Source organism: Alexandromys fortis, unplaced genomic scaffold (genome assembly GCF_014885135.2).
Source record: "Alexandromys fortis isolate MF-2015 unplaced genomic scaffold, M_Fortis_MF-2015_v1.1 scaffold_63, whole genome shotgun sequence".
Taxonomy (NCBI): Eukaryota; Metazoa; Chordata; class Mammalia; order Rodentia; family Cricetidae; genus Alexandromys; species Alexandromys fortis.
In genome coordinates, this window is record NW_026067953.1 from 5,161,714 (window position 1) to 5,187,664 (window position 25,951).

General features: G+C 47.8%; 1 protein-coding gene across 11 annotated transcripts in view; it reads right to left on the minus strand.

The window, feature by feature from the left end:
• The window catches only part of Foxn3 (forkhead box N3), a 370,445-nt gene that overhangs the window by 197,375 nt on the left and 147,119 nt on the right, over positions 1-25,951 (minus strand). For 4 of the 11 annotated variants that reach the window (XM_050151430.1, XM_050151427.1, XM_050151429.1 and 1 more), the window contains one exon: positions 3,827-4,383. In XM_050151430.1, the coding sequence (XP_050007387.1) occupies positions 3,827-4,369 (543 nt within the window). In that variant the 5' untranslated portion in view covers positions 4,370-4,383. Of the gene's footprint in view, positions 1-3,826; positions 4,384-7,221; positions 7,627-7,650; positions 7,878-8,105; positions 8,341-22,408; positions 22,431-22,452; positions 22,927-25,951 lie in introns of those variants that run through there. The other 7 variants (XM_050151435.1, XM_050151425.1, XM_050151431.1 and 4 more) reach the window with 6 other exon arrangements.

The following is a 25,951-nucleotide window of genomic DNA, read 5'->3' on the forward strand; positions in this document are numbered from 1 at the left end:
CACTGTGTTTCCTTTATAAACCTTCTGGTGACGACAGTATTTTTTGTTAAAACAGCAAGAGGGGAAACAAATAAAAAGCACGGAAATAGAAACGCACATACCTGCTCCATTCTCGTCTCGTCTATAAAAATTAACTGCATTTTTTACTTCATTTTCAAGTCCCCAGAGAAGTCAGTGCGTGCTAAGTACAAGTCCTAAGGCTTGTGTCAAAAAGAAAAAGAAAAAGAAAAAAAAGAACATGATCCCAGACTTTTAAAAGAACAACAATCAAGTAGACCTTGATTGATCTGAGCGAAGATCACCCATTGATAACCTGGTAGGACGAAAGACAGATGTGGAAGTTCACAGAATAGGCAACAGCCAACCCACATGAACCAGGCATCCCCCAAGCAAGTTAAGCAGGTTTCAGGGGTATGGACCTTCTTCTACACAGAGTTCTCAGGAAAGGAGCCTGGGAGTCAATTCCCAGTAGGGTGGAGACAAATTCAAGGACACCACAAGGAGGCCGGCAGGGTGCGCTAAGGACCAAGAGACGGGTGTCTTTACACAGGAGGGAGGGAGAGGTGGGTGGTGATGGCCCAGGCTTTTTTATTCCCAGCACTTTGGAGGCAGAGACAGGCGGATCCCTGAGTTCCAGTACAGCCAAGGCTGCAGATAGAAATCCTGTCTCAAAAAAACAAAACAAAAACAAAAACAGGGAAAGAAATAGTGGGAAAGGAAGGGATGTGGTACAATAGAATCAAACAAACAAATGAAAACCCGAACAAAGCATCCCAACCAGTGGAACCATGCGTAAACCTTGTTGGAGTCCTAATTCAAACACTTAACCATCTTGGTGCCGTCTCTTCACTTGGGCGGGTAGCTGGGAGCCTGGGATGGGGAATGAGGACTAGACAGACGCACTACCATTGCGACTATGTAATGAACTATGTCTTAGTCTCCTGCACACTATAGCCTGTTGCAATAAAATGACTCACAATCTCAGTTGTCTTCATAGTACTTCAGTAGTAGCAACAGCAACGAAAATGAATGAAACCAGACAATTCTCCTTAAACACTAACTCTATCCGTGGATCATGGGGTGACAGGAACACAAATTCATATTATTCTATCCACTTCTGCCAGCCAGATCAAACAACAACTAATTTAATGTGTCTTTTGAAGCACTTTGAGAAGCAAACAGAAGCAAAGCTGTATTTTCTCTTGACTTTAAAGTGGGACAAGGTTCCTGATAAAATCTGAGTACTTAGAAAAAGCAAACAAACAAACAAACAAACACAGGCTTGTAATCCCAGCACTAGGAAGGGGAGGTGAAGGGTCGATTCAAGGTCACCCATAGCTGATTCCCAGGCCCGCCTAGGCAGTTAGTGTTCCCCTCCCAAGACAAACAAAAACAAACAAACAAACCAGGGGGGAAGGGGGAGTTGAAAGACCCCTCCCTGGTTCGGGGGCCTTACTTAGGCACCTGGAAGCCTCTGAACAACCAACTTTCCCAGCCTCAGAACCAAATCTCCAGGGAGGGGCCTGAGAAATGGTAACAGTTTGAGGTGCCTTTGGTGACTGATGCAATCTCTGTTCCTTCCTGCTCCAGGGGCCTAGCCAAACAGTTGTCCAGCAGGGTCTACGTTCCAAGCCCACGGGGACGAGGATCACACTGGGTTCCACATTCCCACTGCTATGCCAAGCTTAAAACTGTTCTCCAGTTTCCAAAACAGATCAAAACATAAAAACAAACAAACAGAAAGGAAGAAGCCTCGGCTAACTGGGCGGGTGTGACGCGAGCCTGGCTCCTATCCTCACCTTCATCTACTGCGTCCCTCACAAACATTTGGGTGTGCTCAGCCATTTGTGTTGAGTTGAACCTAGTGCCAAAGTAAAACTCCCTGGGAAGAAGACAAGTGTATCTACACAGCCCAGGGGACTCTCACTGGGCAATGTATCAGCAAGGATGCCTTCCCTTTTACTCAGCCAATCCTGGAGAAAACCCCCAGGAAACAGGCCAGGGTTAGGGCCCGGCAGTACTGAGTATGCCTGACACTTGAACAGTCAGTCACCAGAGACCTCCTGCTCACCCGAGGAAAGAGAAGAAAAGTGGGGAGGGTGGGGGTTGACAGGGGTTGGGAGGGGGGCAACTCACAACTGTAGCTTTGTTTTAACAGCATCAAAACGCTGGGAACCGACTTTCAGCCACAAAACTGACTGGCATTTGATCAAAAACATGTCAATACAGGTCAGCACCTGGGCTGCAAAGCCAGAACCCAACAATCTGGAAGATTAACAATCTCGGGTCCTTCAAAACACTCCCTGTCAACAGGTATCGGCATCTACCCAGATTGACAGCCAACAGCCCTGGAAAGAGGAGTCTCCCAGAATCCCGCTGGGGCTCGGCAGACCCTGGTAAGCTCTGCGGACACATCCCGTGCTTGCTGGCAGGGCAGGAAGATGAATCAATCGTCTTTGCGGAGTCTCACTGCACACTTGGGGCTGGTCCTGTGTAACATTTCAGACTGCGCACGCACTAGCTGAATTACTTTTATGTGCAGTGGCGCTATGCCAGACACGGAGAGGCAGGCATGCTGTCACCGGCAGAAGGGATGACATGGAGAGCTAAAGGCCCCTTTCCCGGTTTCTTCAGTGGCGTGCGGCTCCCGGGGCCGGCTGAGCGCTTGCTTCCTGGTCCACATTCTAAGCCTAGAACTGTTGGTTCAGGCTCTCCCGCTCGCTCTTGCCTCTAACAAGTAACCTATACAAGTGTGTTTAATGTCACAGCCTGGCTCTTTGAAGGAGAGCAGTTTTTAAGTTTTTTAAATTATCTGAAAGAATGGAACTCAGTCAAGTCCTGGGACTGGTTTCTAAACACTAAGAAAAAGGAGAGACTGAGTTCCCAAGGATAACAGATTTCACCCTAGGAGAGGCACCTTGATCATCACAGATACACACAAAGCTAAGGCCCCAGAAAAGAAGGCAGCTCATGAATATAGAGAGGAGCACACCCCTGACGTCACCGGTATTGTGACCAATGGCTCGGCAGTTAAGAGTGCCCATGGTCTGCCCACAGCCTGGCAGCAGACCCAAGTTCAGTTCCCAGGACCCACACTGGATGGCTCATGACCAACTAACTGTATATTGAGCTCTAAGTGCTTCAGATACCCCTGGCCTCTGAAAGCCCCTGCACTTTCGTACATATGTTCGTAGACACACACACACCACACACACATACACACAAAGTAAAAAATTAAAAAAAAAAAAAAAAACTTCAAACGTTTTAAAGACAGTCTCTAATGGGAACCTCAACCGAAGGCAGGACTCATACTAGTAGATTTCATAAAAGTCACCCACACTTCCAGTCTCTGATTGGCCTTAGAATAAATAAGTATATTCAAGTCTCAAAAATACATCATCTTCCACTTATTCCAGTGTCTTTTTCCAATATTCAGAAAGAGTCACTTTTCTTTAAATAAAGCCTCCCCGTTTAACAGACTGTGTAATGCCACATAGATCTTTGAACTTTAAACCAAACCGGGCCAACCACGTGTAAGGAAGACATGAAGACACTGAATTGTAAAATTACAAACCTCATTTGTAAGATTATGTGAAATTATATCACGGTACTCTCTCAAGAAACTGATCCCCCAAGAACAAACAAAAAAAAGCATTACCCAATACATGTAAGAAAAGATAGTTTTTCACAACTATCTAAGGTGTCAAATTATCCACTCATAACTACTTCAACACGGTGACTATGCATTCATTTTTAATGCCAAAAAAAATACTTTTGAGGTTAAAACAAAAAATAAATCCATTTCCAGGTGACCCAGGCAACATACCTGACTCCTCTCTTTGTCCACTTTCTTGAAACACTTATTCAACGACAAATTATGTCTCACTGAGTTTTTCCACCCAGTAGGTGCGTTCGCAAAATACGGGAAATGTTCCAAGATCCAGTTGTAGATATCCTTCACTGGCAGGCGCTTGGTCGGAGAGTCCTCGATGGCCATAAATATGAGGCAGCTAAAGGAGTAAGGGGGCTTGCAGTTGGGGTTCTGCCTGGCATCATAGGGCATGTCCGAGTGGGCGGGGGAGGGGGGAGTGTCATCATCCAGGTCCTGGACGGGGCTGACACTCCTGAGGACCGACTCCCCAAAGCTCTTCAGCAAGTTCTTGCTCTCATGCAGCCAGTTCAGATTGGTCAGCTCTTCATCTTCCATGGTCCCCTCCTCTAATCTTATGTCAGGCAGAGGGAAGTCCAGGTCATCATCTTCCTGGAGGGCCTTGGAGAATCCGCTGCCCCGGTAACAGGGACTCAGTCCACTGGACACACTGATTCCTGAGCTCTCCGGCTTCTTACTGGCAGGCATGACTGGACCCATTTACGTGAAGGCTCCTGGGAAGGACAGCAAAGAGAAGTGAGGAACTGGAGAAATGCAGATCAGGTCCCGCCCAACTCCCTCTCCCCCATCCGGGTCTCAGTTACATGGTGATGGCCTCATAGGTCACCCACATGGGAGTCACACAAGCCCACCATACAGTTACACAATGAAGAAAAATGAGCTCAGTATGTTAGCAGCATGGTGACACTGGAGACAAAGGTGGCACTTTTAATGCGCAAACTCATCATAAGCAGCTTCTCCTTGGGTCGACAGTGGCTCCCTGTGACCAGAGGAGAGAGAACATTACTATTTGGCGTCTCTGACCCTCTATTGTAATGCACACACATCCATAACATGCAGATTTCTTTAAAGACTCAGGATAAACCCAACAAAGTAGGTGTAATAGACAATTACTGTGGTTTTGTATTTCCAGTCTCATTGTTTATCCTCCTCAGAAAGAAAAATAGAAATGCCAGGTCTGAAGGTGCTCACTCAACTGTAATCCCAGCACACTTGCAATTCCAGCATTCTGCAGGCTATGGCAAGAGGATTCAGAGTTCAGCCAGGCAAGGATGGCGCATGCTTTTAATCCCAGCACTTGGGAGTCAGAGGCAGGTGGATCTCTGTGAGTTCGAGGCCAGTCCGGTCTACGAGAGCTAGTTCCAGACTCTAAAGCTACAGAATAAAGCCTGTCTTGAAAAATCAAAAAGGAAGAGATTGAGAGTTCAAGGCCAAGCTGGGCTACAGGAGATCCAATCTCAAAAGGAAAAGAGTGTGGACGAGACAGCTTAGCAGCTACAGTCCCTGGCTGCTGAGCCCCACAGCCTGAGTTTAAGCTCCCAGACCTACAGGATGCAAAAGGAACTCCAGCAATTTGTCCTCTGAGCTCCACATGTGCACTGTGGCAATCACACTCCCATATATACATACAGACATACATGTGCATATATACACACGTGTGTTCACTTATGTGCATATATAATAAATGTGATCTTTTTCAATGTAAGGAAAAATAATGAGATGGGAGGGAAGGCAAAGAGAGTTACTTCCAATCCTATAAAAAGACCCACCTCAGGGTCTTGGAGGTGAAAACTGCAACCAGAAACCATTGGTTTGATTGGTTGGTTTTATTCTGTCCTACAAAAAAATCATAAGGAAAAACTGCAACTTTAATTACATTTGAAAAGTGTAAACAAGGACAACAAGGAATTCTTCAGACTACAAATTGAGGAAGTACTTTCAATTTAAGGACATCACACCTAGACAGAAAAAGCATGTAACCTCGGGCACTAAAATAGCAAATGGGAATGAAAAATAAGCCACTAACTAGAACTAGAATTCGTGAAGAAAATGAAGTTGAGAGAGCAATTAGAAACTTCAAAACAGACAGGCGATTTCAACAGAAAATGTAGCAGACTCTCCCCCGACCATCAGCATCCCCTATCAGTGACCTAGAACAGACAGCAAAACTATCTTTATCTGATAAGAAAAGACAAGGAGATGGCAGCTTCACAAACAGAAAAACCCCACAGACACAACCCTCCGGAATAAAACACAAGATAAAAAGGACAACGGATCTTTCACTCCATGTGTGCAGAGTTACAACTACGGCCTTAGTTATGAACAACATCTCTCTTTTGGCTCAGTGAGGGATTATAAGCACTGTGTCTAGAGAAGGCAAACAAATGGTCGGTCGTTCCACACCTCAAACTATCCACTAACACAGCACAGGAAGTTTCAGTGAAGGAAGTTCTAAAACTGCATTCGAGAAAGCATGATGCAGAGCTGCAAACACCAGGCACAGTGCCAGCATGCTGCAGCACTCGCCTACCGGCTGGACAGAGATGCAAGGGCCACAGCTCTCAAGTGGATGCAAGATGCAAACTCTAAAGAGAAAAAAAAAAATCACCACAGGGCTTAACAGCCCAACCCATTCATCCACGGAAATATTTCTATCAAACAAGGGAGTTAATCTATGTTATCAAAAAAAAATTATTAGCCTGTATCTTCAGTTTTGGAGATGTTACTGAATCCAGCCTGATACTGCTTTTAACTTCCTCATGAAGAAAAAAAAATCAGGGCCAGCTTGTCTCAGAGCTTCCTCGGAATCCCCTAGAAAAGGGTCTAACTGCCAGCGGAGCCACACAAAGAGAACTACCCAGCCAGTGAAGTCAACTTTAGCCCCAAATGAAAGTTTTATGTCTCCTGAGCTTCCAAATAGGAAAATTATATCATGGCTGACAGTAAAGTAATTTAATTGCACTGTTGCTATGACAACACACTGCTCTCTTTCTTTTTAATTTGCTTATTTGTCAGCAGCTTCCCCAAGGAACTAACATGCTATTCTCCATGTTTCCTTTTGTTTTCAACAAACACTGCCGGCAACGTGGCCCTGCAAGAAAAAAATTCTAAAGGCTAATGCCAAGAAGTGGCCTGAAGGAGTCCCTAAACCCCGGGTTATTTGCTTCCCCAAACTCTCCACTAACTCCACCCTTATAAATCCCACGCTTTTTTAACAGGATGGAAGGCTCCTGAGTAACAACTTCTATGTTACAACAACCACAGCTGAGGAGTTTTCCATTATTATCCCTAACTACGACATTTTCCAAATCTCTTTCCCCTTCTTTCTCTTCTTTTAGAGGGGCGGAGGGAGAGTGTGAGCCTGCAGTCAAGCAAATGGTCTTAATCTGCTGCTAATAACGTTGCTTCGAATAGTTACCCACCAGTGACCGACTTAAATTTTTCAAGTTATTGGTTACGTTTCACACACCCTCCTTTTTTTTTTTATGACTTCCTGTGTTTTATCTTCCTTTCTTTCTTTCAACGCAGAAAAATGGAGCAGGAAATCTTACTTTTTTTTGCTAATAGCAGAACGTCTCCAAATAACTGACAATGCCATTATGGCCCAGGTCTGAAGAGAGGTTAGCGGTGAACTTTTTAAAAAGTTGAGAAATCTTCCTCAACCGAAGCTGAGCAGTCTCGAGTTTGGGGGACCGGGAACCTCCCCCTCCTTGCGCGCGCACACACGCACGCGCTCCACTCCCTTTTACTGTACTTGTCAAAAACATTTCAAGGGGACCAACGAGAGCAGCGATTGGCTGTGCCCTCCGTCCATCAGCGGCGTTGCCAGGCAACGAGAAAACTGCTCTTCTCCGCGTACACAGGGCAATTGGGAGCTCGCATACCTTCACTGCCGGTCAGATGTCATAAACCTTTTATTGGCCGCAGCATGGCGAGCCGAAAAAACAAATCAATAAGCACCCACCGCCCCCCCAACTCACATGGGTGTCCAGAAAGGTTTGCAAAGAATCGGGGTGCGGAGGAGTAGGGCCCCGCGGGTCTCGGGATGCTCGCGGCCGGGTGCTGAGCGTGCTCGGCTAGGGAGGGGATCTTTGTTAGGCGCCCGTTCGCGGTCTTGGGGTCTCCAGTTGATCGGCACCCTCTGACCGACCTGGATTGCTAGGGATGCCTGCTTCGCAGACAATACCAACTCTGTCGCTCTCCGGGTCTGTGGGGAAACCGAGGCACGAGAATGCAGCCGGCTCGTCGGTGGAGGAAACTCCTGGTCGAGCAACTTCTAGGCTCAGGGTTGGGGGGGGGGGTCTCCCCACTCCGGGTCCAGCTTGGCCCGCGCCCCGCACTGTGAGCCTAGTTCCGACCGCTGCGGGCCACCACGACGGCCCCCCGGCGTGGACCCCAGCCTGGGTGGCGCGGGAGGACGAGGGCACGGACTCACCTGGCCAAGCGCGGCGCGGGGCCGCCGCTGCCTTCAGTGCAGCCGACAAAGTTTCGCGGGCGCCCAGCGGGCATCGCTCGGGGCCCCGCTGCGGACGCTCGAGCCCTGGGCGGGCGGTGGGGGGTGGCCGCGGATGCGGACGGCAGGGGTGCAGGGGACGGCGCGGCATGGGCCCCGAGCGAGCGTCCGCGGGCGCCGCGTCCTCCCGCCGGCCCCGCCGCTCTCCACGCCCCGTCCCGCCTCCCGCTCGCCTCCGCTGCGGCGCGTCGGGTCCGGGGCGCGCCGAGCGGCGAGAAATTGTTTCCACTGCAAACAAAAAAAGGCGACACATGACCAGGCAGGAGGAGGGGAAGCGCGGGGAGGGAGGGGCGGAGGGAGCGGGAGAGACGGAAAACGTGGGCCGGGCGACCCCGGGCTGCGGCGCGGGCCCTTAGGGAGGCCCTTCGGCCAGGCTGGGCCCCTGGGCTCCTCTGCAACACCCGGGGACCGAGGGGACCAGGGCAGGTGGCGCGTGGCTGGCCCCCTCCCCTGCTTCAGGCCACATGAGTGGTGCTGCGCAGCTGGCAACGTGTCGCCGCAGCGCTTTTACCCCGGCCGCCTGCCTTACAAGGCTCGAAAGTAAAAATAAAAAGAATTACGACGCGAGCGAGGCTTCTGAGGTTAAGGAGAAAAGATTCCACTTTTCTCCAACTACTACTGCAGCACTACCGAGGCGGGTCCAATCGTCCTCCACCACCCTGCACCTCCTGTCGGGGACGAAAAACTGATCCCCAACCTCCAGCCTAGGTTGCCTTGGCTGCGGAGGGCGGGAGGATGGCCGCCACCACGGAGGGAGAGGTACACCCCAAAAGCAACGTCAGTGGGTTCCCCATCCGACTTCTGCATCTGGAAGGAAAACAAGTCTCCCCTTCTTCACACTTCCAGCTTCATAAATTAAAATGATAATTTGCAAGCACACCCTCCCCCGGGAACCGCGCCGCCACTTCTCCAGTCTCCAGGCACCTCCAGAGAATGGCCACCCACTGCTAAAGGCACACCAGCCAGCTGCCTTAGGAGAGGATGAAAGCAGAGTCCAACAGGACACCCTGCTGGTGACATAAATAAAAATAGGATTGCGCACCACTCTCAGGTAGCTAGGCGAGCAGGTTCTACAAAGAGAAGCCCAAAGCCATCCTCCCACGCCCACCTCTACAGTGGACAGCTGTTCAGACCAGATCTCTATGATCTAGGCTGAAAACCCTCCAGCTCGGCAGTAACTTTTAACCTAGCCAGACCAGGGACAGGAAGGGACAAAGGTGAAACACCATATGCTCCTGAGAAGTTTCTATTTAAAATAAGAAGAAGAAGAAGGAGAAGGAGAAGAAGGAGAAGGAGAAAACTCAAACAATTTGAGATTCATTCTCCCCCCCCCCCTTAACTAAACTCCAAGAGTAGGTAGGTGGCAGGCAACCTTCAACAATTCAGACTCCCTGAGACCTTGCTACTTGCCAGCAACTAGAAGACTAGGAGAAGCAGGCACAAGGTAGCCTGAGGTCATCCAGCCCCACCTCCGATGTTATTGAGCACATAATGTGACTAAGCAGAAGGTACCCGTGGCAGACATGTTAGATCATCTCTAGCGTCCCACACCAGTGATTCTGAGGACCAGTACTGGTCACCACAAAAGGACAAGAGAAGGTCAGTCACCTGTGGCTCGGCTAGGACGGGTCCCACTCCTCCAACAGTTGACAGTGTTTAATCGCCACCAGAGAATCAAGTCAGAACTGACCTCAGGGAAGCTGTCCTCTTCAGGCTCTCCTCTCATCAGCCGATGGCCCTGCGAACCCTCCCAAACCCTCTCACATCCTGGCATCTCTTTACATTAAATGGGCAGAACACGTCCTTTTCTCCCCAGCCCTCTTCCTAGATCCAGAAAGAAGGATGTGAGCCCCAGGTGATTATGTCCAAATCATGCCATTCTTAAAACTCGGTGCCAACTGTTAGCCTCCAAGTGTGTGAGCTGGTCATGCCAAATGAACAAAAATTTGAACAAACATAACTAGTTTCGGCTCGAAGAAGCCATCGGTGGAGGGTGGAGCGCAGTGAGTGAGGCTAACTGCCTTTAATGAGCTTGCCTTGCCTTTCTTGCCTTTCCCTCTGAGGGTTTTTGGTTTTACATTCACAAACCTGAGTTGCTTGTCTGGAGTTCATGAGAACCACCTGGGAACCCACTCCTAGGTCCTAATAGCCTTAGGTGGTGTCCTGCAACCTCTAATTCAGGCAGGAGACATAAAAGGCACAACAAACTTTGTTTGTGACCTTTTGCGGGGGCAGGGGTGGTTTTTCGAGACAGGGTTTCTCTGTGTAACAGCCCTAGTTGTCTTGGAACTCAATCTGTAGACCATGCTGGACTTGAACTCACAGAGATCTGCCTGCCTCTGCCTCCCCAGTCCTCTGTCTGCATGTATCCCTTGCATGCCAGAAGAGGGCATCAGATCCCATTACAGAGGGTTTGAGTCACCATGTGGTTGCTGGGACTTGAACTCACGACCTCTCTGGAAGAGCAGCCGGTGCCCTCAACCATCTCTCTTAGCCATCTCTCCAGCCCCATAACTTGATTTCTTAATTTCCCTTTTCCATTACAGTTGTGCTAAGAAAAGTCAGGTGGTGCCATCCTGGAGACAGAGTGGTGGGTGGACCTTATCTGATGTGTAAGGGCCACAGGTCTGCCCGCTGTTGATGGAAAATGAACCGACCCAACCAGACCTCTACTGTGAGCCAGAGAGAACTTGGTGTGCCCTCTTTCAACTATGATCCCACAGATCCCTGGCTCTGGGACATGGATCCTTGACATTAGCACGCAGGGCCAAATTCCTTTAGGAATAGCCTCAAGCTCACTTTTCCTCATGTGGTTTTCAAATATACTCTTGTAGATTGGGTGCCAAGAAATCACAGGCAGGCTGGGCGACTGTGGCACTCGGGAGGGAGGCAGAGATAGGCGGGTTTCTGTGAGTTCGAGGCCAGCCTGGGTCTACAAAGAAAAGTTCCAAGACAGGCTCCAAAGCTACAGAGAAACTCTGTCTTGAAAACCCAAAGGAAAAAAAAAAAGAAAAAAATAGAAAAGAAATCACAGGCCGGGCGGTGGTGGCGCAAGCCTTTAATCCCAGCACTTGGGAGGCAAAGGCAGGCGGATCTCTGTAAATTCGAGGCCAACCTGGTCTACAAGAGCTAGTTCCAGGACAGGCTCCAAAGCTACATAGAAACCCTGTCCAAAAAAAAAAAAAAAAAAAAAAATCACAGGCAGGCCAAATAATTTAAACTATTGTTTCATACAGCTATTTGACAGCAGAATCCTATCTCTAACCTAGAACTCACATTGGAAAAAAATCTATTTTCTGAATGTGGACTTAAGAGGACCACTCTGCACCTCACCTGAACATGGATTGGTGTACCCAAAGACCTATGTTCTAGAACAGTCAGTCCCAGTCAGTGTGGCCCTCCATTCCTCCTTCGTGGTTCTCAATAGAATAGCTGGCAGTCCCCCTCAAAGCAGTGACACCTTGCTGTAGGTGTCCTGAGGCAGCCTGGAAAGATGGCACTGATCCAGGATGCCTGCAACTGAGGCTAGCGAAAGGCACACACAAGAGGGAGCCCAGGGCAGGCCGCACAGCTGGCTGCAGAGACCTGGGAGGAGCCAGCAGGCAATTTCTCTTTCCTCTCCCTCCCTCTGAAACAATATATTTCTTGTTTCTCTCCAGTATAGCTACTCCACTCTCCTCCCTGCAGGTTGGCTTGCTTAAGGTCACACACGGCTGCCCAGCAATAGTTCTTGAAGCCTTCTGATTACTAACACCTACCACCTGCAGACTGTCTGAAAAATTCTGTTATCCACTTTAGATTCCTGGGGAAAGAATCTGACTGATTCAGGTGTTCCCTTGCCTCCCCCCTCCCCGCCCCCCACACAGGAGAAGCAAGGCATATGGTAGACTACCTGATACGTACAAAATATGGTTGGAGTTTGACGTGCCTAGAAGGAGAAGGAATGCCCTAGACCTGAGTAGTTTGCCTGGAGAAGTCCTTAAGAACCACCTGAGATCCAAGCGGTGGTGGCGCGCACCTTTAATCCCAGCACTTGGAAGGCAGAGGCAGGCAGATCTCAAGTCAGTTCAAGGTTAGCCTGGTGTACGAAGGCGTCCAGGACAGCCAGGAATGTTACTCAGAGAAACCCTGCCCCAAACAAACACCTGGGAAGCCACTCCTTTCAAGTTCCAATATTCTAGTATACAAATCAAAACCCCACGCAAGCCAGCGGTGATAGCACACGCCTTTAATCCCAGCACTCTAGAGGCCAAGCAGGCACATTTCTGAGTTCGAGGTCAGCCTGGTCTACACAGACCACTCTAGGACAGTCAAGGCTGCATACACAGAGAAACCCCGCCTCAAAAAGCCAAAAAAGCCAAAAGCCCCCACCGAATGATTGTGCGGATAAACTGACCACCTCTACTCCATGCAGGAATCGTAAAAGGTGCAAGCAGATTTATTGAGTGTGACTTGATTGTATTCAAAAGGCCCTTGTTTGTTGAGCAAATATTTACCGAGCATTGTGCTAGGTGCCAGGGGGCCAAAGTCTTGTTCCTACGGGTTTATATATTAGGAAACAGGTGTGGACGCATCATAACAACGCTCGTGGAATATCAGTGTGTTTCCTTCGCTCTGTCCTTAGAGTAAGGGAATCAGCTAGCGATTTACAACCCAGAAGTTGCATTATCGGGGAAACGGGATTCAAAACATGAATGGGATGTTGGAAACAAGAGGGAAGAAGAAAACAGAAAACCAAACGCTGGGGCTGGAGAGATGGCTCAGCGGTTAAGAGCCCTGGCTGCTCTCCCAGAGGACCTGGGTTCAATTCCCAGCACCCACATGGCAGCTCACATCTGCCTGTAATGCCAGTTCCAGGAAATCTGACACCTTCATACTAGATGCACATAAAATAAAGTTAAAAAAAAGAAAAAGGTTGGCAGAGCAGGCCAGAAATCACTGTCACCGACCTGAGAGTGTAGCTCGGTGCTACAACGCGTTAACATACATAGAGCTCTGGGTCCCATCCCCAGCCCCAGAAACAAAGGGAAGGAAGACAATTTTGTAAAAATGTGTTTTACAGATTTAGGAAGAGGGCTCAGCAGCTGGAAGAACTTACAGAACTTGGTTCAGTTCCTAGCGCCTCATCCAGCAACACACAATGCCTATAATTCTAGTTCCAGGGGTCCAGTGCTTTTCTGGCCTCCGTGGGCATCTGTACACATGGTACACATGTGTGCACTTGACCACACACACACACATGCCCATGAAGTGAATAAATCTTTCTTTTTTAATTAGGGGAAAAATACTAAGTTAGTGGTTCCCTCTGAGAACAAGTAACTTTAGGTTTGGGGCTTCTTTTTTTTTTTTTTTTTTTTTTTTTTTCCGAGACAGGGCTTCTTGGTGGCTTTTTGGTTCCTGTCCAGGAACTAGCTCTTCTAGACCAGGCTGGCCTCGACCACACAGAGATCCACCTGCCTCTGCCTCCGAGTGATGGGATTAAAGGCGTGCGCCACCACCGCCCGGCTGGGGCTTCTTTTCTACTTGCATTTTCTGTTTTCTTTAAGGAATACCCATTACATTTGCCGTGTTCTATGCTTCCTAGCGGAGAGTGCTCCTCTTATTTGAGTGATTTGAGTGTGCATCAGAATTACCTAGGGGGCTAATTTAAATGCTGTCAGCTATTTCCCCACACCCATAATTTCGGGCTCCAGAGGTCTAGGCTAGACCTGGGATTTTGCATACCTAAAAAGCCCCGCGGGCCTAAGAACCACCCTTTTGGAACCATACTATGAGATTCACTGAATTCCAGAAGAATCTTTCAGACAGCAGACCGGGTGGGGGGTGAGGTGGGGGAGGTCATTATAAAAGTCACTAAAAGACCAGGAATGCTTGTACTCTGAGTGTGAGGAGTGCCTAGGTAGAGGCAATCCCTTAGTCATAACTCATGAGTACGCTGTTTATAATTGCCCAAAAAACCCTCACTTTTTCCCTTCTGTAGAGAGGAGACCCTCAGCTGGAAGGCCGGGAAGTTCCTAGGTGAAGCGGAAGACTTAGTCACCATTTGTCACATCTGTGCTTTCCCCCACCAGTTTGCCAGGCAGAACCTCGAGGGCGGAGCCTGGGAAAGGCTTCTTAGTATTTCTTCAGCAGCGAGTAGACCAGGGGACTAAGTTGAGGAAGGAAGGAGGGGTGAGGAGGGAGCAGGAAAAGTACAGGCGATGGGTGGAGTGAGATTCAGTAGCCCAGACTCCCCTGCTAGAGGCAAAATGAAAATATAAAATCGAGATCTCAGCTCCTGTGTAACCATAAATAAAATAGTAAAGCGATGGTCTAGAAACCAGGGTCAGTCAACTCATTTGGTCAACAGGATTTGCTTTAAATACCTATCACCTCCATACCCTTTGCTGACTGTGTCGAGGACTTGAAAACGGTCCCAGGAAAAATACACGTGGCACCAGCCATAAAGACAGGAGACCTGATGAACATTATCTTTAGAGGGGTTCATGGGTGTTATGCCTGCTTGTATGTCTTCAGATCACCGATGTGCCTGGTACCTTTGGTGTTCAGATGAAGGCCTTAGATCCCCTGGAACTGGGGTTATAGATGGTTATGAGCTGGCATGTGAGTGCTGGGAACCAAACCTGGGTCCTCTGTGAGAGCAGCCAGTACACCTAACTACTGAGCCATCTCTACTGTTCCCTGGAGAGCATGTATGAAGCAACCATAAATATACAAACATATCAGGCCTAATGCCAAGACCAGAGAAGTGCAGCCAAACAGACACACGCTAGGACTTCCCAGCTAGATAACCCCAGGCGAGGGGCAGACGTCTTTCCCTGCATCTAGTTTCCTTATCTTAAAAAAGAAGGATGGGGGTGGGCGGAAGTTGACAAGAGGACAGCTGGTGAAAGGGCTGGCCGAGTAGGCCTGACTACCCACGGCAGAGCCTCAGAACACACAGTGGTAGGACAGAACTAGGTGTTATCCTGACCATCACACACACACACACACACACACAGTATCATGCATACAAATAATAATAAATAATAAAACTTAAAGGGGAAATGGGATTGTAATAACTAATTACACTAGCTTTGGGTCACTATTACAGAATGTCTGACCTGATTAATTCATAAAGAGGAAAACCACATTTTTTGGCTCCGAGTTTTAGAGGTTCCTATCCCTCAGTGGCCATGTTGTTTTGGGCCTGTGGTGAGGTACACATCATGGTGAGTGTATATGCTGGGACAAGTTACCACCTCATGACTGGAAGCTAAAGACAACCTGGAAGGTCACAGGACCCCACAGTCCTCTTGGAGGCGTGCCTCCAATGACCCAGACTTCCCACGAGGCTCCACATCTTAAAGACTCCACCCCCTAATCGTACCACCACCCTAGGGACCACGCTATAATACATGAGATTTTGGGGGGAGGCCCAGCCTGTAGCAGCCTTTGATTGAGTTGCAATGACAGTTAAATGAACTAATATTTGTAAGGAATGTATACTGGAACCCATGTATGTAGTACAGGATTCTGGTTAAGTAAATAAATCAAAAGAAAGGTTTAGTTTTCACACTGACATATTTGCATAACAATTTATAATTTGTATGCTATGTCAGGGATTGTAAGAGACAAAAAGAGAGTAAATATTTGCTATATATAAAAAGAGGAAACTGGGCTTGATGGTGCATGCCTAGACTCCCTGCACTAGAGGTGAAGGCAGAAAGATCAGGGCTAAAGGTCATTCTGGTCAACATAGGGAGGTAAAGGCTACCTGAGCTTCAGTTACAAAGGGGAGTTAATATTTATATATGCAAATATATAATCTTGTATGTGAGCATACTTTCTTTTTTAATACCAGGTCTGGTATATAACCTAGACTGGGCTAGGATTCATGATCCTTCTGCCTCTGTCTCCCAAAGGCTGGGATTACAGGTATGTGTCACCATACCTGGCTCAATGTATTCAATTTACAACTCTCTTATAATTTAAAAAGTAAAAAAAAAAAAAAAAAACTCATCTTAATCAAAGGGGCTAATTCACAAAAAAAGAAAAACAAAAATGGTACCATCCCCATGAAGAGGCTAAACTTCAGTGAAGTCAAAGAAACACACACTATAGCAACTGTAATAGCTCATAGTCAGACTGACCCACACTTACATGTGTAAACAGGGGTGCAGGTGAGGATGGAAAGGTGGCCTCATAACTGCAGGGCAGGGCCACCCTAAAAGAGAAAAGAAAATGTATTTGCGGAGCCCTGCCTTCGATCCTAGATCGCCAGCTGATAGGGATGTCTCTGGGCACTTTCATTCCACCAGACTTCCTGCTCCCCCGAGGCGGTAAATTCCAGAAAAGCAGGCTTAACCGGCACCCAGCTGCTGCGTTCAGGGGTGACAGGAGGTCCCAGGCACAGCACCAACAGCTGGACCAAAGGCTCCCCGCGGTGCATCCAAATTCATGAAAAATGCCTGATGGCAGTAGTGCACGCCTTTAATCCCAGCAGAGGCGGGTGGGGCTAGCCTGGTCTACAGCGTGGGTTCCAGGATAGCCACGGCTACAGAGGATCCCTGTCTTAAAAACCGAAAAAAAAAAATCATGAAAACTTAGAAATTGTGGAAATAGGACGCTGGAGACGTATGATTAATCCATAAGCCAGCCCGGCCCTGTGGCCCCTTTGCTCCCTTGGATTGTCATCTTCCTGGTAGTTTTAAACAGTTTTTCAAGGCTTTCCCTCTATTTAATGAGATTCCCATTTTCATGGACTATGTAAAACAATTTACCAACAGCTCATAATGTAAGAGTCAAGGAGTGTAAATATGTTGGCAAAGCTTTTCACAAAATTAAAGCATTTCATGAGCTTTACAATGCGGGGGGAGGGGGGGCGGTAATAAAATGATCCCGTTTTCAAAAGCTGGCACTAGGAGCCAATGGAACTGCCTGTTACAAACCCTATATTCTGAGGTATGGGGTCAGTCTACCCTCCACAGCTCAGGTTAAGCCCTTTGAGTAGCAAACTTTCTCTGTGAAGATCCAAGAGTTCCAGGCGCTTGTGCCTTTGTTGGGGAGGGGCAACATCTACTTGCAGGATTCTTCTACATTTGTTGTTGTTACAAGAAATGAGATGTATGGCTCCCCTGCATCCCCCAAACCCAGGGTACTCTGTATGAGCTGAAGCACACCAAAGGAGTGGGACGGTGGCTTCCCCTACCCTCCTGGGGATGCAGCCTACAGCTGAGAGCTTGCCCTGCAGGATGCTGTCCATCTTGAGGTTTGGGGCCACCTTTATCTGCTGTTGATTGTCCTCTTTGTGAAAATGATGACGGACAAAGTAACAGGAACACTTAACCATTGTTCCTAGGGACAATGGTTAAGGGCCTGCAAGCTCTGGCCACAATATTTCCATCAACACCTGGCCTTATTAGTGTTCCCATTTAAAGAAACCTAAGAGTGAGTAGCTTACAGCTGATTATTGATTAGCTCCAGGTTCAAGACTCCGCGAGGCACATCTGAAAGGTGCTTCCTCAGAAATGTACTGACACATCAGTACATCACAAGACACATCACAGCCAGCTTGCCCTCTTGGGAGCCTTGTCCTGGAACTCGCTCTGTAGACCAGGCAGGCCTGGAACTCACAGAGATCTGCCTCTCTCTGCCTCCGGAGTGCTAGGATTAAAGGCATGCGCCACTATTCCCCGGCCTTGGCACCACTTTAAACAGCAAAATTACCAACCAAAAATACAAAAGTGCAAAAACTGTGATACTAGGTAGACCACAAAAAGGACACCTGATTGCATACCACCCCCAAAATTAGCCAGGGACAGGCATACCTGACAACTCCAATTATTCACTGTCCCCCATGTATCTGAGAATGAGCAAGAGCAAGCACACCCAACTATTAATTTAGGGGTTACAAACGCAGTTTGACAAGTGGACAGACTCACAGATGAGAACTGACTGTTCAACAAACGCTTATGTAGCGCCTAGCAGTGCCAGATCATATCCTAAGATTGGAATCTTCGGTGTAGGAACTGTGCCTATAGGTTCATGTTGCAAGTACGATCCCAGCTGGTGGCACTATTTGAGGGTAGGTGGTGGAAACTTTAGGAATTGGGACACACTTTTTCCTCTTTCCTGTCTGCTTCCTGGCCACCAGGATGTTAGAAGCTCAGCTCTCCAGCCAGATAACTATGGACTCTTCAGTAAACTTGGATTGTAAACTTGGAAAGCTTGCTTCTTCTCAAACTGTATTTTATCTATCAAGGATTAATCAAAGGGACAAAAAGTCTAGCCAACACAAAGACTTTGCAATAATCGTTTTAGTAAACCAGTTGGTGGTGCATGCCTTTAACCCCAGCACCTGAGAGGCAGAGGAAGATGGATCTCTGTGAGTTCAAGGCCAACCTGGTCTACAAACAGAGTTCCAGGACAGGCAGGAATGTTACACAGAGAAACCCTGTCTCAAAAACATCCCTCCCACAAAAAAAAAAAAAAAAAAAAAAAAAATTAATTTCATATCAGTCATGAGGAGTTATATGATTTTATTTTCTAAATGAAGACCCCAAGTTGCAGAACGGTTTGGCCACCTACCCAAGGTAGCTGGTAAGGAATCTGTGGGAACCAACACAGACTTCAGAATTCAGAAGAACCCAGGCTGCATCAGAGAAACCCAGACTACCTGGCTTGTTCTCGGGGACATTCCTAGGGGAAGGGACATGAGGGGACAGAAGCTATGAAGGCAAAGAGAGAAAACTCGTGATGAGAACACAAAGCAAAAGCAAATAAGGGGGCTTTTTAGAGTCAGGGTTTCTCTGTGTAGCCCTGGCTGTCCTGAAACTCGCTATATAGACCAGGCTTGCCTGTCCTTGCCTCCAAAGGCTGGGATTGAAGGTGTGCACCACCACCAATAAGGGGACAAAACAAAACCAAAAAGAAAGCTCACCTGCTGAGTCCCGGTTGATACAGGATAGTCTGTCTGTCTGTCTGTCTGTCTGTCTGTCTGTCTCTCTCTCTCTCTCACACACACACACACACACACACACACACACACACACACACACAATCAACCAGGGGCTGAAGAGACGGCTCAATGGTTAAGAACACTTGATGCTCTCAGACAGTCTGGGTTCAGTTCCCAGCACCCAGCATGGCTCACAACTGTCTGTCACTCTAGTTCCAGGGGATCAGATGCCCACAGAGCACATATGTATGCTGAAACATACACACATATACATTAAATAAATAAATCTTATTAAAAAGTAAACAAATAAAGATACCAAATGTCAAACAGACTGTAAATCCTGACTGACAGACAGACGGCATGTGGCACAATTTACTCAGAAATCTGAATCAATTCCCTTGCAAAAAATCAAATTTCACCATATCCCTGTGTCTAGTCTCTTATCTGCCAGCTCCACCATGACAAGCAGCCTCACTGGCCCTCCCTCCTCAGGCGTTCATGGGCACCTTTGCTGTTCTCTCTGGTGAGTACGTGCCTGTTGTGGCTCGCTCCCAAGCCTGGCCATGCCCAAGGAGTGGCGTGCCTTCTCCCTTACCTTTACGAAGGAATACGAGAGAGAGCAGTTCCTCTATCCACCACGTTCTCTCTAAAGGAGAGCAAAAACACTAAAGCAGGTAGGATTTCTGGGAAATGGCACATAGCTTAAAATACTAGCCAACATATCTCCCACAGTCAAAGTCCCTTCCAGAGACTAGTGACTTCCCCAGATTGCCACAACATGCCATCTCTGCTGCATGGTGAGGTTCAATAATACTTTCTATTTTGAACCCCCTGCTGTACCTCTGTGTGTATGTGTGTGCCTCTGTGTGTATGTGTGTGCCTCTGCGTGTGTGTGTAGAGGTGGGTATGCATTTGTGTATCTATACATGTGGAGGTCAGAGGATAGTCTGTTCCTTTGGTATCAAACACTATTTTTTGAGGCAGGGTCTCTCACTAGCCTGCCAAGTAAGCTCAACTGGCCCGCCTGCAAACCCCAGGGATCCTCCTGTCTCTACTGCCCCAGCACTGAGATTGCAAGCAGGTGCCACCCCCAGGGGGTGGGGTCCTGAGGATAAAACTCACAACATCCTGAATGATCTATCTTCTCAGCTATTTTATGCCACTAAGATCCTTTTCTGCCTGTAGTGCTGGGATTTTCGCTTCAGAACCTGATGGATGCCAGGCAAGTGTTTTACCCCTGAGCCACCCACAACCTTCCCCACACCGTTAATCTTGTGAGTCAGCACAAGCAAAAGGTGCCCATAAACCGTGAGGTACGACAGCATGTGAGGTCCTCATCTCAGCTGGTGGAGGCTGGGAAGGAAGTAACCACACAGCCTGCTCGCTGTGTCTGGGGGTGCGTTCAACAGCACCCCACATCTCTGTACTCAAGTCGTGTGACTGTGACTGGTTTCAAAGATTTGGCCTCCAAACAACCAGACATCCTTTTTAAGTTGGCGTTCCTTCCAAAGAGGAACACCAAGCATCTGTGTGCCTCACACAGGGCTGGGTCAGTGAGCCAACAATATGGATCCCAGGAAGGGGTGCTGCCCACACTGCTCAGGGCAGCCACTAGTGTCCATTGCTCAGAGGAAATGTCAAAGTGTGTTCAGAACAGGGGTCTAGGCACTCGGCTGGCAGGGGCCACCCAAGGACCAATGTGTACATATCACAGTGTCCTGGAGTCAGGGTAGAGTTCAAGTCTGGGAATGAGTGCATCAGAGCCATCAGAGCCCATAGGAGCTGCCTGGGCCAAGTTCAAATGGAGAGAGATGGGCCTGTGATATTTAATTCAAAACCCCACTACCACTGCATACCCAGGCTAGGCTTGCACACACACCAACCTTGCAGGAATATCTCAAATGGTACGGCAAGAAGGCAGACTCCAAGATTCACTTTCTCTTATCGGTGTGTTCTGCGGAAGAAACTCCTGGGCCTGTATGTTGCCTGGGAGCTGTGTGTGTGTGTGTGTGTTCTTAGTCATTCTGCACCTTATTCTTTCAGGTAAGGTCTCCTTACTGATTCCTGGGGCTCACCAGTTCGTCCAGGCTAGCAGGGCCATGAACTCTAGGGATCTGCCTGCCTCTGCCTCCCCAGCGCTGGAATTACAGACAGGTGTTACCACACCTAACTTTGTATCCCAGTTACAAAGATCCCAACTGTGCTAGAGATCCCAACTCAGCTCCTCATGCTTTCAAGCCCCTTAGGATTAACCCATCTCCTCATCTCCTTGCTGGGATCTCAAAAGGTCTTCTGGTCAACCCCTCTGTAGGAACAATACAGGTTCGATTACCCCTGCATACCCCAAACAGTAGCTTTGCTGTGCGCCGAGGTTCTTTATCCAGATCACCTTCTTATTCAGAACTGGAACAAGACAATGCAACCCCTCTCTCCCGAGACTCCAACCACAACCCCGGCCTAAAATGCCTGCCAGGTCAGAGCCCAGCTCAGCTGCTACAAAACACTCCCCAGTTTGCTCTGCTTTTGAAGAACTCAACTATTACATCAAACACAAAGGAAATACTACACACTAGTTGCTATAGAAACACACACAGGCACACACAGAACACCTATGCACACAAACAAGGGTGGGGGTAAGGGATGCCTTCCAACCATCAGTTCATTATCTCTGGCAGATACCACCAAGACATTTTTTTAAATTCCCCCACACACTTCTCTTTGAGCCTTCAAGTACATAAGGCCCTGAAACGTGAGAGTCCCTGGCCCGGCACAGGGCAAGCAAGGCAAGGTTTCAATGAAACACAAAAGCCAGCACAGACCTGAAGGGGAACAGGCGGCCCCCGACGACAAGGCAGCCAACTGCCAAGCTGTCATTTTGCTCGGCGGCTGAACAGAAGGCTCGAGTAATGACAACCACAAAACTCATTTAAAGTCTGAAAAGGTGACTAATGAGCTCATTCATGCTGGCTATAAATTATTCACTACAACACTGATCCCACTCAAGACAAACAGTAAAGTAAACTTTAAACACAGACCCGGCCAGCCTTCCAACGTGCGGCAAGTTTGGTCTGTAAGACTTCTCAGAATGACAGGGATACTTGTCCCTGTTGTCTATAGTCACATTCGTCTTCTGTTTACTTTTTTTTTTACTGCCTTTAATCAAGTTAAGCAGACGCAGCTGTTACACATTTATTTCTCTGCTGTATTTTTTTCATTAGTTATTACGAGCAATCATGAAGCCCTAAAAATAACAGCAAATTATATTCTCTAGAAACCAAAGGCTGACCTTAAAATGAAGCCCAGGTCTTCAGAAAGAATATTCATACGCACATGTTGGATGAGTGACCGCGCCACTCTTGGAGAGCTCTACAGTTTGCTTCTAAGTGGCCATTGGTCCTGGAGTGGACAGGTTGCCTTGAAACCTGATGCTGCAGACCCTGCTTCATTCCAGAGGTCAGGTTTGGGCTCAGGTTTTCAGGAAGACATTATCATCTTAAGCAAATAGATGAACCGTCTGCTGGCTTTTTCCAGCCCTGATAAAGAGCAGGTTCCTTCGAACTCACCACAGGGCTACAGATTGCTTTCGGTTTCCTGTTTAACATTAAGTAGAGAATTGTCGCTCTTCTGTTTTTACAAACCGAACTGTCTGCCGCCACCGCCGCTACTAAAAGCCTGATGACGGGGGGCTAAGTGGTCCCCCTTTCCCTTCGTTTATCCGACTATCATTTTCAAGACACGGTAGGAGTTTGGAGTTTCAAATCTGTCTGAGGGATTTCTCTTTAAGTCCCCACACAAGTACTTCATATTAGAGCCTGGTCAGAGATCTGAACGTGATGTAGTTTTAAACTGCTTTGGATCCTTGGAAAAGAAGCCACGGGAAAGACGCATGCTCAAAGAGGCGCAGGCGGAGGCTCTAGCTAATCAAAAGCGAAAACAGGAAAGTTAGTTGCTGGCTCACTGCGGAATGAATGAGAAACACAGACAGGACGTGAGTCCGCTCTACTCTGGGCCCCGGCCTCTCCCGGTCTTCATTTAAGGAAAATCTTTCATATTTTCAGCTTCTTGCATAAACTAATGAATACCTTGTCCACTGTTTCTGTTGTCTGAGACACAAAAAAAATATTTTTGTTTCATATGGAGAAAGGACAGTCTGGCAATATTGACAGGCAAAGGCCACTGCCACCCACCATTAGCAATCTGTGGGCCTTGTCGTGTTTATCACGGCTTTATCCATGTTTCTGGATCTACCAAGAATTATTAACTTTAAGCCCCTTCTCCCCCAGAGTTCTGGAAATTGTTTTGAGTCTCTTTTCTTTAGTTTTTGGTTAATTTTACTTCTTAGGTTTGCTTTGGGTTTTTTGACAGGCTCTTACTATGTAGACCAGGCTGGCCTCAAACTCCCAATGTAGATCAGGCTGGCCTTAAACTCACAGAGATCCACCTGTCTCTGCCTCTCCAGTGCTGGGATTGAAGGTGTGCACGGACACACACAGCTTCACAGAGCCGTTCTGTTCCCACGTGTGATACAATACTAGACTTTTAGTGTTGTTTTCTAAGTTTTTCTTTCTTATAAATAATTGGTTTTCTTTCATCACATTTATTACTTCATGTTTATGTGTGGGTGCATATGAGGACACGTGTGGAGGTCAGAGGGCACCATGTAGGACTTGGTTCTTCTTCCACTACATGGGTCCCAGGGATCAAACTCGGGTCATAGCAATTGGCAGCAAGCACCTTTATGAGATGAGCCATCTTGTTGACCGGTGGTGTAAGGCTTTTGAAAATCTAACATCACAATGCAAAACTCCAATTCCAGCCAAATAAATGGAGAGGTCTGAACAGGGTCCCGCTGGAGGGCCAGCTGCTCCACAGCTCTCCTCCCGGTGAGTCTCCGTGGAAGGGTGTGGGCGGGAACTAGACTTCGGAAGCAAGCCTCACCTGCCGTCTCCCCTAGCAGCACAGCTGGCAGAGACAATCCACCATTGGTGAGAAACCTGGAGTTGGTAGACTGTCTAAACACCACCCAACTCCTAGTTTCCCTGGGGTGAACCACGAACAATGTCAGTTTTGCCTGAAGACAGTTAGTGCTTAGGAACAACAGCCGTCAAAACAATGGCCAGCAAGTCCTCAAGGACGCCATCCAAGGAATCTCGGGCAGAGTGCTCCAGCTGCACGGCTCTCTGGGGTCCCTGCAGGCCGGGCACTGTGCCAGCAATCCTCCCTGCATTATTAATTCATCGTTTACTGCCCATCTTTCACAAGGAAGGTCCAGCCATCCCTGTGGACAGAGGACAGTCACCGAGGCTAAGAAGTCAAGTGACTTCTCATAGGTAGGGTGGAGTAAGATAAAAAGCTAAGACCCTGGCCTAGAGCTCAGCAGTCAAGACTGTTGGCCACTCTTCCGGAGGACCAGGCTTTGAACCCCAGTGCTCACACAGTAGCTCACACCCATCTTCACCTCTGATCCAGGGGAGCCAGTGCTTTCTTCTATCCTCAGTGGGCGTGGGAGCCACGTGGTGCACACAGACAAAATATTTAAAATAAATGTGGCTCCATGTTAGAACCCGAGTCCCTAGTGTGGTGTGGTGGGAACTGATGCAGAGCCAAGGACAGGGCTTTGCGGCACTCCTGAGGTCACTGGGGGCATTGCCCTGGGGGATTAAGGCCATTTTCCAGTGACTCCTGGATTACCTGTGTAATCTTAGTATTAGGAGGCTGAGGCAGGAGAATTGCATTGAGTCTGAGGGACTGTAGGATGAGTCTGTCTCAACACACACACACACACACACACACACACACACACACACACTCGCATATACCACCTCAAAACAAAACTATTACTACTGTTAGAAGAAAATGAAATCTACAAGCCCTGTGGGTAGGAAAATCCAGCCCCACCATCACTACAAAGGCTCTAAGATAACTAAAAATGAACCATCCTGATGGAAAACTCAATACAGAAGCCAACAGATCTCTGTGGTTAGAAGTCTGAGATGACTTTTCTGTTGCCTGTGGCCGGAGGTACCTTGACGAACACCCATACTGAGTTAGTGATGGATGGAGTCTCATTGCCTACCCATAGAAATTTCTACAATAAAACTTTTCAACAGAATAAAATAGAAAAACGACATGTGGACAGATTTAGTGACAAGACTTCCTAAGATTAAAATGGCTTAAGAGAAAAGACCCAAATTGCAAACTTTACCAAGCACTTTTAAGGTCTGCTCTAGTTAGTAAAGTGAGGCCATGCATGTAGAGTCCTGCAAGTAGATGGGGAACTATAAATGGAAAATTGAGGCTGGGCGGTGGTGGCGCACGCCTTTAATCCCAGCACTCGGGAGTCAGAGGCAGGCGGATCTCTGTGAGTTCGAGGGTCTATAAGAGCTAGTTCCAGGACAGGCTCCAAAACCACAGAGAAACCCTGTCTCAAAAAACCAAAATAGATAGATAGATAAATAGATAAATAAATAAATAAATGGGAAATTGATTGTAGGGAATCCATGGATATCGGAAGACATCTGTGCACTAACCAGAGGTGAGCATGACCCCTCACTGAGGTCTACAGTTTAACTGGCAGTGAGCTCATTCCTGGGGGGCAAGGGAGAACACAATGTCTCTCAGACAGGCACCCTGAAGCATACAGTCTAAGGCCAGTGCTCAAGAAGAAACGAGGAGAGCCACAAGGCTGTTCACTGAGTAGTTACTACATGACAGACACGGCGCTACACATTTTATCTGTTTCCTGTCAGAGAAAGCTCTCAGAGACTTTCTGTGTTTCAAACAAGTCACTGTACAAAAAAAAAAAAAAAAAAAAATCATCTTAAAAGTG